The sequence below is a fragment of the Drosophila kikkawai genome, chromosome 2L, assembly GCF_030179895.1.
Source record: "Drosophila kikkawai strain 14028-0561.14 chromosome 2L, DkikHiC1v2, whole genome shotgun sequence".
Classification (NCBI taxonomy): domain Eukaryota; kingdom Metazoa; phylum Arthropoda; class Insecta; order Diptera; family Drosophilidae; genus Drosophila; species Drosophila kikkawai.
In genome coordinates, this window is record NC_091728.1 from 14,551,847 (window position 1) to 14,563,295 (window position 11,449).

The 11,449-nt window shown below is 49.8% G+C and overlaps 9 protein-coding genes across 9 annotated transcripts; 4 read left to right on the forward strand and 5 right to left on the reverse strand.

The window, feature by feature from the left end:
- Positions 1-32: 32 nt before the first annotated feature.
- Positions 33-865, forward strand: LOC108086235 (inosine triphosphate pyrophosphatase). The gene is made up of 3 exons (XM_017183104.3): positions 33-264; positions 324-633; positions 702-865. The coding sequence occupies exons 1-3, from the start codon at positions 141-143 to the stop codon at positions 841-843; spliced, it is 576 nt and encodes a 191-aa protein (XP_017038593.1). The 5' UTR covers positions 33-140; the 3' UTR covers positions 844-865.
- Positions 836-2,222, reverse strand: LOC108086233 (mannose-P-dolichol utilization defect 1 protein homolog). Its single transcript, XM_017183102.3, has 2 exons — positions 1,687-2,222; positions 836-1,631 (listed from the first exon to the last, which is right to left on the reverse strand). The coding sequence occupies exons 1-2, from the start codon at positions 1,772-1,774 to the stop codon at positions 952-954; spliced, it is 768 nt and encodes a 255-aa protein (XP_017038591.1). The 5' UTR covers positions 1,775-2,222; the 3' UTR covers positions 836-951.
- Positions 2,223-2,503: 281 nt separating this feature from the next.
- Positions 2,504-4,202, forward strand: Gmd (GDP-mannose 4,6 dehydratase). The gene is made up of 3 exons (XM_017183096.3): positions 2,504-2,736; positions 2,860-3,295; positions 3,351-4,202. The coding sequence occupies exons 1-3, from the start codon at positions 2,584-2,586 to the stop codon at positions 3,929-3,931; spliced, it is 1,170 nt and encodes a 389-aa protein (XP_017038585.1). The 5' UTR covers positions 2,504-2,583; the 3' UTR covers positions 3,932-4,202.
- A 10-nt stretch (positions 4,203-4,212) lies between these two features.
- mRpL28 (mitochondrial ribosomal protein L28) lies at positions 4,213-5,677 on the reverse strand. Its single transcript, XM_017183099.3, has 3 exons — positions 5,394-5,677; positions 4,452-5,275; positions 4,213-4,352 (listed from the first exon to the last, which is right to left on the reverse strand). Exons 1-3 carry the CDS (start codon positions 5,412-5,414, stop codon positions 4,289-4,291), a joined length of 909 nt encoding a protein of 302 aa, XP_017038588.1. The 5' UTR covers positions 5,415-5,677; the 3' UTR covers positions 4,213-4,288.
- Positions 5,678-5,759: 82 nt separating this feature from the next.
- Positions 5,760-6,472, forward strand: LOC108086236 (DAZ-associated protein 2). The gene is made up of 2 exons (XM_017183105.3): positions 5,760-5,949; positions 6,009-6,472. Exons 1-2 carry the CDS (start codon positions 5,863-5,865, stop codon positions 6,387-6,389), a joined length of 468 nt encoding a protein of 155 aa, XP_017038594.1. The 5' UTR covers positions 5,760-5,862; the 3' UTR covers positions 6,390-6,472.
- Positions 6,473-7,961, reverse strand: eIF3i (eukaryotic translation initiation factor 3 subunit i). Its single transcript, XM_017183098.3, has 3 exons — positions 7,816-7,961; positions 7,146-7,635; positions 6,473-7,087 (listed from the first exon to the last, which is right to left on the reverse strand). The coding sequence occupies exons 1-3, from the start codon at positions 7,816-7,818 to the stop codon at positions 6,600-6,602; spliced, it is 981 nt and encodes a 326-aa protein (XP_017038587.1). The 5' UTR covers positions 7,819-7,961; the 3' UTR covers positions 6,473-6,599.
- Positions 7,962-7,978: 17 nt separating this feature from the next.
- Positions 7,979-8,911, reverse strand: Scox (Synthesis of cytochrome c oxidase). Its single transcript, XM_017183103.2, has 2 exons — positions 8,518-8,911; positions 7,979-8,450 (listed from the first exon to the last, which is right to left on the reverse strand). The coding sequence occupies exons 1-2, from the start codon at positions 8,909-8,911 to the stop codon at positions 8,089-8,091; spliced, it is 756 nt and encodes a 251-aa protein (XP_017038592.1). The 3' UTR covers positions 7,979-8,088.
- Positions 8,912-9,133: 222 nt separating this feature from the next.
- Positions 9,134-10,271, forward strand: Polr1C (RNA polymerase I and III subunit C). Its single transcript, XM_017183097.2, has 2 exons — positions 9,134-9,281; positions 9,344-10,271. The coding sequence occupies exons 1-2, from the start codon at positions 9,142-9,144 to the stop codon at positions 10,203-10,205; spliced, it is 1,002 nt and encodes a 333-aa protein (XP_017038586.1). The 5' UTR covers positions 9,134-9,141; the 3' UTR covers positions 10,206-10,271.
- Positions 10,192-11,328, reverse strand: l(2)05714 (lethal (2) 05714). The gene is made up of 2 exons (XM_017183101.3): positions 10,903-11,328; positions 10,192-10,844 (listed from the first exon to the last, which is right to left on the reverse strand). Exons 1-2 carry the CDS (start codon positions 11,143-11,145, stop codon positions 10,281-10,283), a joined length of 807 nt encoding a protein of 268 aa, XP_017038590.1. The 5' UTR covers positions 11,146-11,328; the 3' UTR covers positions 10,192-10,280.
- Between the last annotated feature and the right edge of the window lie 121 nt (positions 11,329-11,449).

Below are 11,449 nucleotides of genomic sequence, written 5' to 3' on the forward strand. Positions count from 1 at the left end.
CCCTGCCTAAGCTTTGGCGCCAAAGCAGAAAACAGCTGATTGCACCCGCATGCTCCACCTGAGTGATTTGCTGCTCTCTTTATTTACGCTAATTGTTTTGATTTAAATTGTGTAAATTAAATAGAGAAATCAGTGGCAGAATGTCAAAACCAATTACCTTTGTGACAGGCAATGCCAAGAAGCTGGAGGAGCTGTTGGCCATTCTAGGGCCCAGTTTTCCCCGGCCAATTGTGTCCCAAAAGATTGATCTGCCAGAATTGCAAGGTAAATACATTAATAAATCTCTTCAATTAAGTTTTTATGGTTCAATGATATTCTCCCAGGTGACATTGATGAGATTGCCATAAAAAAATGCAAGGAGGCAGCGCGACAGGTAAACGGTCCCGTGCTAGTGGAGGACACCAGCTTGTGTTTCAACTCGCTAGAAGGCTTGCCGGGTCCTTATATCAAGTGGTTCCTAGAGAAACTGCAACCGGAGGGCTTACATCGCCTGCTCCATGGATGGGAAGATAAGTCCGCCCAGGCTATCTGCACCTTTGGCTATTGCGACGGCGTTGGAGCAGAGCCTTTGATCTTTAAGGGCATTACCGACGGCATCATCGTTGAGCCGCGCGGTCCCCGGGACTTTGGCTGGTGAGTCACTTGCGTAACTAACCTGATAAAAAGTCCCATACTGATTCGCACTTTGACTGTAACGGCAGGGATCCCGTGTTCCAACCAAAGGGCTACGACAAGACCTACGCTGAACTCCCGAAGACCGAAAAGAACACCATATCGCATCGGTATCGCGCTTTGGCCCTGCTGCAGCAGCATTTCGAGAAGCAGGACAAGCAAATAAACTAGGACTCTATTTATTTAAACTTGCATATTTTTGTTCTACAATGTCGAGAAATAGTTGCTACCTAAGTTTGTTTCGTTTCGAGTTCAAGTCTCTCTTTCTTCGTCTCCCGCCTAATCATCCTTCTTGCTCTTGGGCTTCTTTGCCTTCCCGTCCTTGCCACCCTTGACGGCGCCAGTGGGGGGCTTGTCCCAGTAGTAGATCAGTTGGGCCAGGATGACAGCGTTGGCGAAAGTGGAGGCCACGAAGGTGACAATGATCATTGTGTCGCCCGTTTCCTGGATGGAGGTGAAGATGCGGGCCACAGAGCCAGCAAACATCATGATCACCGTGGCGGCGGACAACTGACCAGTGGATCCAGCCTGGAAGTTGGTGTACGCCTGCGAAAGCTTGCCCACCAGCAGGATGGGAATGTTGCAGCTCTGGATGGTAAACAGTGCCGACATCGGCGTCAGCCCAGAATTGAGGACGTACATCAGTATTATGTAGCCCACAAGGAACAAGCCCGATTGCAATTTGCGACCATTGAAGTAGAGGACGAGGACGGCAATGGCCACAGTCTGGACGGCCAGGAAGGTGCTGTCGCCCCAGGCACTGAACGGATAGCCATGCATAAAGTTGTACGACAGGTGGAAGGAAATTGCCAGCAGGTCCAGCACCACTCCAACTATGTTAATGCCCTCCCCGGACTTGCTGTTGAGGATCTTCAGCACCTGGGGCACCTTCACCAGCACCGAACCGGCGATAATGGCAAGGCCCAGGCCCTTGCTCAGCAGGGCCTTGAAGCAGGGAACTGCAAAGGCAAATTAATTGTTAAATGGCCAATTTGGATTATCGGATTATCTTACTGTCTAGGAAGTTGTGCTCCAGGAAGTAGTTATCATAGCACTTCTCGCTCATGAGGAACAGGGCTCCCTTCCTGATAAGATCCGTCATTTTGTGCTGCAGACAATTGCCTTTTATTTATCACGGAGGTTGTACTTAATTAAAGAGTGCCCTCAGGTTCCCAATGTGTAGTATCCGGTCTTCGCTCCGGCGGTGTTATCACTGTTGATTTCTGCTGGACAGCCGACCGTATAATGAAATGGAAAGCCTCTGTACGCGCACACGTAATGCTAAAGCTGAAGAAGATACTGCTGCGACCCAGTAGCAAATCGGGTGAGGGAGTGGAAATCGGATGATAAGACTCGAGGTGGTTTTATCTTCTTTCTTTCGGACGATTTCGCCTGTAAGGTTAAAATCGCTACGTGGTTTTGTGCGCTTTACAACACTGTTGAACAGTGGTACAGGAAATATTACAATGGGACGTAGCGGAACACAATAAAAATTATTATTTGGTTTCTTTATTGTTTTGGGTTATATTTTCCATTTATGGATAAATTAAATTATGCCTTAAATGCTTTAATTTGATAAATGTGCAACAGTGAAAGAAGAAGCAAGGGTTGCTTGTGCGATCCGTCAAATTAAAACATATTATTTTTAACAAAACTACAGCCTCTTAACTGTTTTCTAATATATATGTAAATACTTATTTTTTTAACAAAATGAATTTTTTTTTATTAGAATTTAAGTTAAAGTTTTTTTTTTTCTTTCTCCTCGCCCCACTGTTCCTCACACGGAGTGGCCACTCTTCGCAAGTATGGCAACTCTCGGCCAAAACTAAATTGTTTACTCTCCTCCGCCGCCGTCGCCGTGAAAAACCGCGAATTTAGGATTAGTACTGCTCCCAAACTCGTCTAATTAACATGTCCACCTCCGAGGGGGCCACCGAGACCAAGAAGCCGCGCACCGACAGCAGCAGCAACGGGAGCAAGGAGCAAAATGGAACCACAGACGGTGCCGGGGACGCTGGTACATCCCGTGATAAAGTGGCGCTGATAACCGGCATAACGGGCCAGGTGTGTAAACGAGTGTAATGGCATTAGTCACAGTGTTTTTGGGGGTGTGCTGGATTGAACATCACTTCCACCAACTTCATGCATACGTGGTAAAAATTAAATACGTTATACTTTGTTCTACAGGATGGTTCCTACCTGGCCGAGTTCCTTCTCAAGAAGGACTACGAAGTGCATGGCATTATCCGGCGGGCCAGCACGTTCAACACCACACGTATAGAGCATCTGTACGCAGATCCCAAGGCGCACAAGGGCGGAAGGATGAAGCTCCACTACGGCGACATGACTGACAGCAGCAGCCTGGTGAAAATTATCAACATGGTGAAGCCCACAGAGATCTACAATCTGGCGGCGCAATCGCACGTAAAGGTCTCCTTTGACCTTAGCGAGTATACTGCCGAGGTGGATGCAGTGGGCACTCTGCGCATCCTGGACGCCATACGTACGTGTGGCATAGAAAAAAGTGTGCGATTCTATCAAGCCTCCACTTCGGAGCTATACGGGAAGGTGGTGGAGACGCCGCAGAACGAGCAGACACCGTTCTATCCAAGGTCGCCATATGGTGAGCCAGCTTAAGACCACAGGTGTTACTATCTCTAAGCACTTATTTCCTTTAGCCTGCGCCAAAATGTACGGCTTCTGGATCGTCATCAACTACCGAGAGGCCTACAACATGTACGCCTGCAACGGGATCCTCTTCAACCACGAGAGTCCGCGACGTGGCGAGAACTTTGTTACACGGAAAATCACCAGAAGTGTGGCCAAGATTCTGTTGAAGCAGATGGAGTACTTTGAGCTGGGCAATCTGGACTCGAAGCGCGATTGGGGGCATGCCAGCGACTACGTGGAGGCCATGTGGATGATGCTGCAGCGGGATTCGCCCTCCGACTACGTCATTGCCACGGGCGAGACTCACAGTGTGCGTGAATTCGTGGAAGCGGCATTCAAGCACATCGGTCGCGAGATAACGTGGCAAGGCAAGGGTGTAGACGAGGTGGGCGTGGAGAGCGGCACGGACGTGGTACGTGTACGCATCAATCCAAAGTATTTCCGGCCCACAGAGGTGGATCTTCTGTTGGGCGACGCCTCCAAGGCCAAGAGGGAACTCAACTGGGCGCCAAAGGTGAGCTTTCTGGAGCTAGTCAGCGACATGATGAAGGCCGACATTGAGTTGATGAAGAAGAACCCCATTGCATAGGGCCTGGCAGTCCAATCTAATGACACTTGAACATGGCACAAAGCTCTCTCCAACCATTTAGTCGTAAGCATGAATAGTGATCACTGTATTCTTCGATTTGTCCACATCCGTATATGTATTTTTATATTCTCTTGGGGGAATTACAACCATTCCTTTATCTACTTTTTGTCGCGTACGTTTTGTTTGTGTGTGATTCTACTTGTTTTTTATACATTTTATCAATCTAACGAATATTTGCAATAAATATGTTTTATCTTTTTATCCAACAAAATGAGAACGAGTGATGTTTCCGAAATTATGTTTATTCTCTCGAGGCTAAACACATAAATCAAAAACAAACAAGGACAACTGGCTGGCTTAGGTCTCCTTCTTGCCGAAAGGATTGATTTTGGAGAGCCAGTTGGAGGAGGGTGAAGATTCCCTGTAAAATTATATAAATTCATTAGGAAAAGCGCCTTAACTATGAGGAAATAATCTAAGCAAGAATGGAAATATGGAAACTTAAGACGATTTTACTCACAGCTTAGTCAACGCCTCGATGTCCGAATCCTTATGCTCCGTCGATGACTCCGCCAGCTTATCTCCAGGTTTCTCCAGCTTTCCCGCCTCACTGATACCCGCCTGGCGCAGCTGCTCGATCAGCTTGCTGCGGAACTCAACCTTGTGGGGCTTCACCTTTTCGGCATCGCGCAGCTGCTTCTGCAGCTTTCGAATGGCCTCTACGTAGGTGTGTCCGTACCAATCGATTTCCTCCGGCGTGTACGTCGCCAGATAGCGCGAGTACTCCTTGAGTACCTCCTGCTGGCGATCGGGCTCAGCGTCCAGAGCTGGAACACCATTTAGCAAAGCTGTGAGCACTTCCCGCTTAAGTTTTAAGGCCAGGGCGGACCGCAGATCGCAGGCCCTGTTCTTAAGGAGATAGTGATCAAAGCCATGGCACTCGTGGATCTGTTCCAGCGTGCGCTCCGTCACCACCACGGACATGTAGGAGTCCAGCACATGGCTGTGCACCACCGAACGTCGTAGATTGGGCACCCAGAAGTGCGGAACACGACGCTTCGTTTGCTCTCGCTTCTGGAAGCCCTTGATCACAGCCTCGCCACCCCAGATGCCCTTGTGGGATTCCGGCGTGTCGATCAGGGGCAGCGGGATGTTTTGCACCGGCTTGATGGCATGCGTCACCGGATCGCGCTCCCACTGATGCTCCTTGGGGATGTAGTGGACGGCGGCCGGGGTTGTCAACTTCCACTCGCGCCAGAACTTCTTGTAGGCCTCGGGCAGCTGGGCTCCCAAGCCCTTGTCAAAGCGGCCCGGACGCTTCCATCCGTTCAACAGCTTAACGCCCTGTCAGAGGATTAGAGAAGAGTTTGTTATTAATTCGTTTACGAAAATTAACGTAGCTATTGCGTCACAGAAACGCGGCGCGCTCCGTGGTGCCCTTGTACATTGAGCTTCTACTCACCTGAGGTGTGGCGTGCGCCATGTTGTGAGGTACCAACTATTTGTATATTGTTTATAATTACTAAATACTACGGTTGGCAGTCTAGATTAGGCAATTTAACTATATTTTCCCTGATTTTGGCCAGGCCAACAACTTGGTGTTCCGTTCTTCCTCTTCCCGTTTGGAAGAAACAGCTGATCGCTGTGTGAATGGCTAACGAGTAGAGTTGTCGCCCTTCTAAAAGAGGAAAAAATTGAATATAGCTAAAACGTCGAATTTATTTGTTTTTCCGTTTATTTTTAAGAATTTATAGAAAGTAACAAATAATTATACTACTAAAATTTTGAATATTTTTCCAATTCCAATGTGTTCTTGTATTTTAAGTTATCGATCAGCACTGTCCATCAACAAGCCAGTAGGCAACCCTGAAATGTGATTCAGAGGATTTACAAGTAAACAAAGAAAGAAATTAAAGGAAAATCAAAATATAATGTCAAAACCATCAAAATCGGGTCCTCCAGCTGAGGGAAGTGCCCCCGCGTACAACTATGGCAATTCCGCGCAGTCCATGGCCATGGTGAGCCCCCACAAGCAGCCAAAAAGAAATGGTGACACATAACAATGTATATTTTTTAGCGAGCTCCTCCGCCATCGTACGAGGAGAGCCAGCGGAGTGGCGGTGCCGTTGGATACCCACAGCCTGGCGCTGTTCCTCTAAGCCAGAACCAGTACTATGGGATGATAAGCCACCATCAACAGCAGATGCCATTTAACGGGCAGCCACAGTATGGAATGCATCATGGAACTGGTTACGGTTTGGCAGGACTCAGTACTTCAGCAGGAGCAGCTGCCTCGCAGGTTCTACACTTGGACTCGCGGGCCGAGGTGAGGACAAATGCCGCGGGATCAGTTGTTATTCCGCCACCGCCGCCTGGCTGTCTGCCGACCCCGGCTCAGTGGGCGGCCATGCAGGGTCAGCCTGTGGTCCTAAAGCAGAAGAAGCGCTCCTTCTTCTAAGATTACTGCAAACCATACCCGTTCATTCGAATATATATTCCTGTTACTCTCTAAATGTTATAAAAATAAACGATGCAAGCAGCTTCGTTTCGTTCTCGCGTATATTTGAAAGTTCCCTAAGCAAACGTACATGGCGCCAGTGCAATGGATCGGTTGCTGTCCAGTCCACCGGCTCTGATCACCCTACAACAGACTACCGGACGTCTTGGACTACTCGAATATGTTCTCGAAGTATGTACTATCAAAGGTCTGGACACGCACGAAACCGTCTTCTCCGCCCGAGGCGTAACTCTTGCCGTCCGGATGGAAGGCCAAACTGTTGATGGGTCCGAAATGGCCCTTAAGGCGGGCGAACTCCTCCTCGTAGATCAGGTGGAAGAAGCGCGAGTCGAACTTGCCGGCCTTCGTGGACGTGGTGGTCACCTCCATGGCATCCTGACCTCCGCCCAGCACCACATGATCAAGGATGGGACTAATCGCGGCCGAGTTTACAGGGCGCTCCGTTTTGTAGGCCTTCAGGCACATCAGGGACTCGGAATCGAACAGCTTGGCGGTGGTGTCCTTGGAGGCGGTCACAAACATGGTGCCGTCCTTGCTCAACTGCATGTCGTTGATGCCGGCGGTGTGATCGCTGCCCGAGTCGACAACCTTCTGGCCCTTGCGAATATCCCAGATAGTAATGTTTCCGTTGTCGTGGCCTGAAATTAGACGCAGTTATTGTAGTTGCTTTGCAAAATCTGTGTTATGGATGCTTGCCTGTGATGATCGTCTCATCGAGGGGACCCCACAGCATCGAGGTGATCTTGGAATCAGTCATTGGGATGCGCAGCGTTGGCGTCTGGTCGGCCAACGTGGAGTCAGCGTTGCGCACATCGATGATGAAAAGCTCGCAGCTCTGTCCCATAGCCTTGTCCGTGGAGTAGGCAGCCTGGTTGCCCGAGAAGCTGAAGTTGCTGGTACGCACCGAAGACTTGGTGGGGATGGAGGCGATGATTGTGCCATATTCGACGTCCCAGATCTTGGTGGTCATGTCGCCGGCGCCAGTGATCAGCTTTCGGCTCTCCCAGTCCACGTCCAGGCACCAAACGGCACCCTGGTGACCATCGTACGTGCCCAAGCGCTCGCCGTTCAGCGAGTACCACACATTGGGCTTCTGATCCTTGGAGCAGGAGAACAGTAGGTCACCCTCCCGGTTGTATTTGATTTGCGTTATGGAACGCTCGTGGCCCTGTAGCATCAACGGACGCTGCGGGAAAAAGGCAACAATGCGAAATATTAGCACAAATAGAAACCGCCTTTTAGGTTATGTTTGGCCTGGAACTCCCACAAGACTTGAGCACAGCACAAATCCACGTAATTTCACCCAAACACTTGGCAAATCCCTTGGGAGCACAGAGGGGTCTGCATTCCTCAGCTTTACACGCACCATTTTGTATTAGATTGCTATTTGTTGCGAGAAAACAATTCTTTTTGCAACAAAAATTCTCCACGCAGCACTACACGCCGAAAAAGAGCTGCCAACCCTGGCCAATGCAATAATCCCGAATTTCGGAGCGGCGCTGCCAACCCGTTGGTAAATATTAACCAAATTTGAAAATGTTTAAATTTATTTCTTTTTCTGCTATATTTCTACAGCTAAACGTTATACGTAAAAGTAAAATACAACGAATCAACATTTGCGAAGCTAAGCAGCAGCACCTTAGCCAAACCAGCCCTTTTTGTTCAACGAATTCCACTTGGCAATGTTCACCATAATCGAGGCCACACACTGATCCTTGTCCCGATTCTGGCCATAATAATCCACAAACTCTCCGTCCGGGTTGACCAGGTACATGATGATGGTGTGGTCCACGATATAGTCATTGTCATTGTCCCGCGGTCCGGCGCTGAAGTAAACCCGGAACGCCTTGCAGACGTTGCGGATCTGATCTACAGTGCCCGTGAGCCCCAGGAGCTTGGGGGAGAACTCCTTCACGTACTTGCCCACGATCTCCTTGGAGTCACGTTCTGGGTCCACGGTGATGAAAATGGGTTGCACCGCCGGCGTTTGAGGGGATTTTTCTGTGCAAGATTAGGATTAAGAAGCGTTGTTCCGGTAACTCCAATTCGACTCAATGTCAATACAAACCGATTTCGTCCACCACGGCGGCCATCTTCTCCAACTCATCTGGACAAATATCCGGGCAGTGGGTGAAGCCAAAGTAGATGAGCAGCCACTTGCCGAGGAAATCCTCCGATTTGCGCACAGCACCCTCCGAGTCCACCAGTTCCCACCGGCCGCCGATGGCCGCTTTGCCCAGTTGCCGCTTGCGCTCCTTCATGCGTGCCTCGTCCTTCTCGCTCTTCACGTAGAGCATAAAGCCAAGACCTCCAGCTCCCATAGCTCCAATCACGGCCAGACTTCGCCATGATATCGGGCCCTTGCCTTTTGTGGGATCTGCCGGTGCGGCAAAGTGACGGACGGCCGGCTGTGTTGCCCAGCGACGACAGCTGCCCAGTAAGCGTTGCAGGGTGCGGGACATTTTACGGCCGTGTTCCCGGAATTTTGGGGCTTTACGTAAATCTTCTGGAGAATAAAAAAAAACTCGCCGGTGCCGTGCTTCTTCTTTTTTGTGTTCGACTGCCAGTCACAGGGAAGTCTTGGAACGCCCTGCCAACTCGAGCAACAAAAGCAGGTCAGGAGTTATTCGGTTCCAACACGTGCGGGCGGTTGTTGATTTCTGGTAAATTATTTATTTAAAAAGCGAGAAACATGCCGAAACCGAAGCGTGATGAGCCGCTGCTGTACATGGAGGAGTACCGTGTCAAACAGGATCCGCAGGACTACGGCCTGGCGGATGAGGTGTTTACCATGGAGGTGTTCAAAAAGAAAATGCAAATCTCCATTGTAAAGTACGTTTATTATATTTGAAAACAACAAATTCTGGAGGAGATTAACAACCTTCACCTTTTAGGAACGACGAAGATGGCCTGGAGTTTGACCTGATTGGAGTGTACCCCGCCATAGCCAACGCCTTCCGCCGTCTGATGCTGAGCGAAGTGCCCAGCATGGCCATCGAGAAGGTGTACATCTACAACAACACCTCGATCATCCAGGATGAGGTCTTGGCCCATCGGATGGGCCTGCTGCCGCTGCGAGCTGATCCCCGTCTGTTCGCTTATCGCACGGAGGAGAGCCCCGAGGCTGGCACCGAACAGGACACGCTGGAATTCGAGCTAAAGGTCAAGTGCAGCCGCCGTCGGGACGCCGGAAAGGATCAGTCGAACTTTGATGATATCTACAAAAACCACAAGGTCTACTCGGGCCACTTGAAGTGGCTGCCCAAGGGCAAGCAGGCGCAGATCTACAGCGAAAGCACCGTGGGCTGCATCCATGAAGACATTCTGATTGCCCAATTGCGACCGGGTCACGAGCTGGATCTGCGTTTGGTGGCTGTCAAGGGGCTGGGCCGAGATCATGCCAAGTTCTCGCCGGTGGCCACGGCCACGTACCGATTGCTGCCGCAGATCAAGCTCAATCGCGAGGTCTCCGGCAAGGATGCATATCTGCTACAGAGCTGTTTCTCGCCCGGCGTGATTGGGATCAACGAGAACGAGTGCGCCTACGTGAAGGATGCGCGCTACGACACCTGCAGCCGGAATGTGTATCGTTATCCGCAGCTGAATGATGCCGTAACCTTGGCGAGAGTGCGCGACCACTACATCTTTACGGTGGAGTCCGTGGGTGCGCTGAAACCCGAGGTTATCTTCCTGGAGGCCGTCAAGGTGCTAAAGAAGAAGTGTCGCGCGTTTATTAACGAAATTGATGCGAAATAGATGTTTATTTAGTCATATAAACTTATTTTATGTACATAAGGGAATTAAACGTTATATATATAATAATGTAAATGTCTAAGAACTTCGCGTGGTCTCCCGCTTGCGCTTTAGAATCTTCAGGCGGAACTCAGTTAGCACCACCTGCAAGCGCTCCTGGCAGAGCAGCGCATCCTCAAGGTCCATATTGTTAAGCTGGAGAGCCAGGCTCTTGCCAAACAGATCAAATTCGCTGATGATAACATCCTCGGACATGTTATCGTCGTTTAGCTCCGGCATCAACTCTTCGTACGCATCTTCGACGGTTTCTTCTTCCAAAACACTTTCGTCCATCATCTCGGCCTCGCCTTCGACCACATACTCCTCCTCCGCCACATTCACCATGTGCTCGTTGCCGAGTAGATCGTCCAGGATGGAGTCGTTGGAGGCGATATCATGCTCTACCACCTCAACGCGTTCGATCTTGGGCTCGCGCTTAATCTCTCTGGGTTCGCGCTTCACCTTAGCAGTTGGCTTGGGTTTCGGCTTTGCCTTCGGCTTACTACTGGCTGTGGATCTACCCATATCCGTGTCCCCCTTGCTCTTGGCCGCATTTGGTCTGCACATTTGCTTCACTGCATTTGAGTCGCCTTTGACCATGTTCTGCGAAAGAGAAAATATATGAAAATGCAATCTTTTCCCCCGGTTTCCCTTGCCTTACCTGTGACAGAAAATCATTGCACCGAGCGCCGTCCTGGTGCTTTCGTGTGATAAGATGCTGCTTGATAGACGCCAGTCGGGCCAGGACAGTCACATCGCAGATCCGGCAGTGCGCCGAGTAACCATCGTTGCTGGAACTCAGCCAGTTGGCGAACGCGGGAAATTTCTCCCACTCGGACCGGTACCGTTGGTGGTACAGTCGCTTCACCTTCTTATCGCCGGAGTCTGAATCGTCCTTGGGCATAGTATAGTGGTTACGTGGAGCGGTTCGTCCTATTGGCGAATGAAGATCCTTTGAAATGTGAGCGCCAAAGAGACTAGTTTTAACAGCTTTTCGATCTAGTAATTATTCTGGTATTTGTGATGCGAAAAAAATCGGAAAAACAATGCTGTGTGAACTGCAACTAAATACGGAAGAATACCGAGAATACTGCTGCCAGAGATGCGCACAAGTATTTTTTAGGCCGAATGGGCACACTATTACCCGCTATAAATAGCTATATAGCTAGGCAGGCTAGCTATGGCCATTTAGCTATTTTCTTTCGACT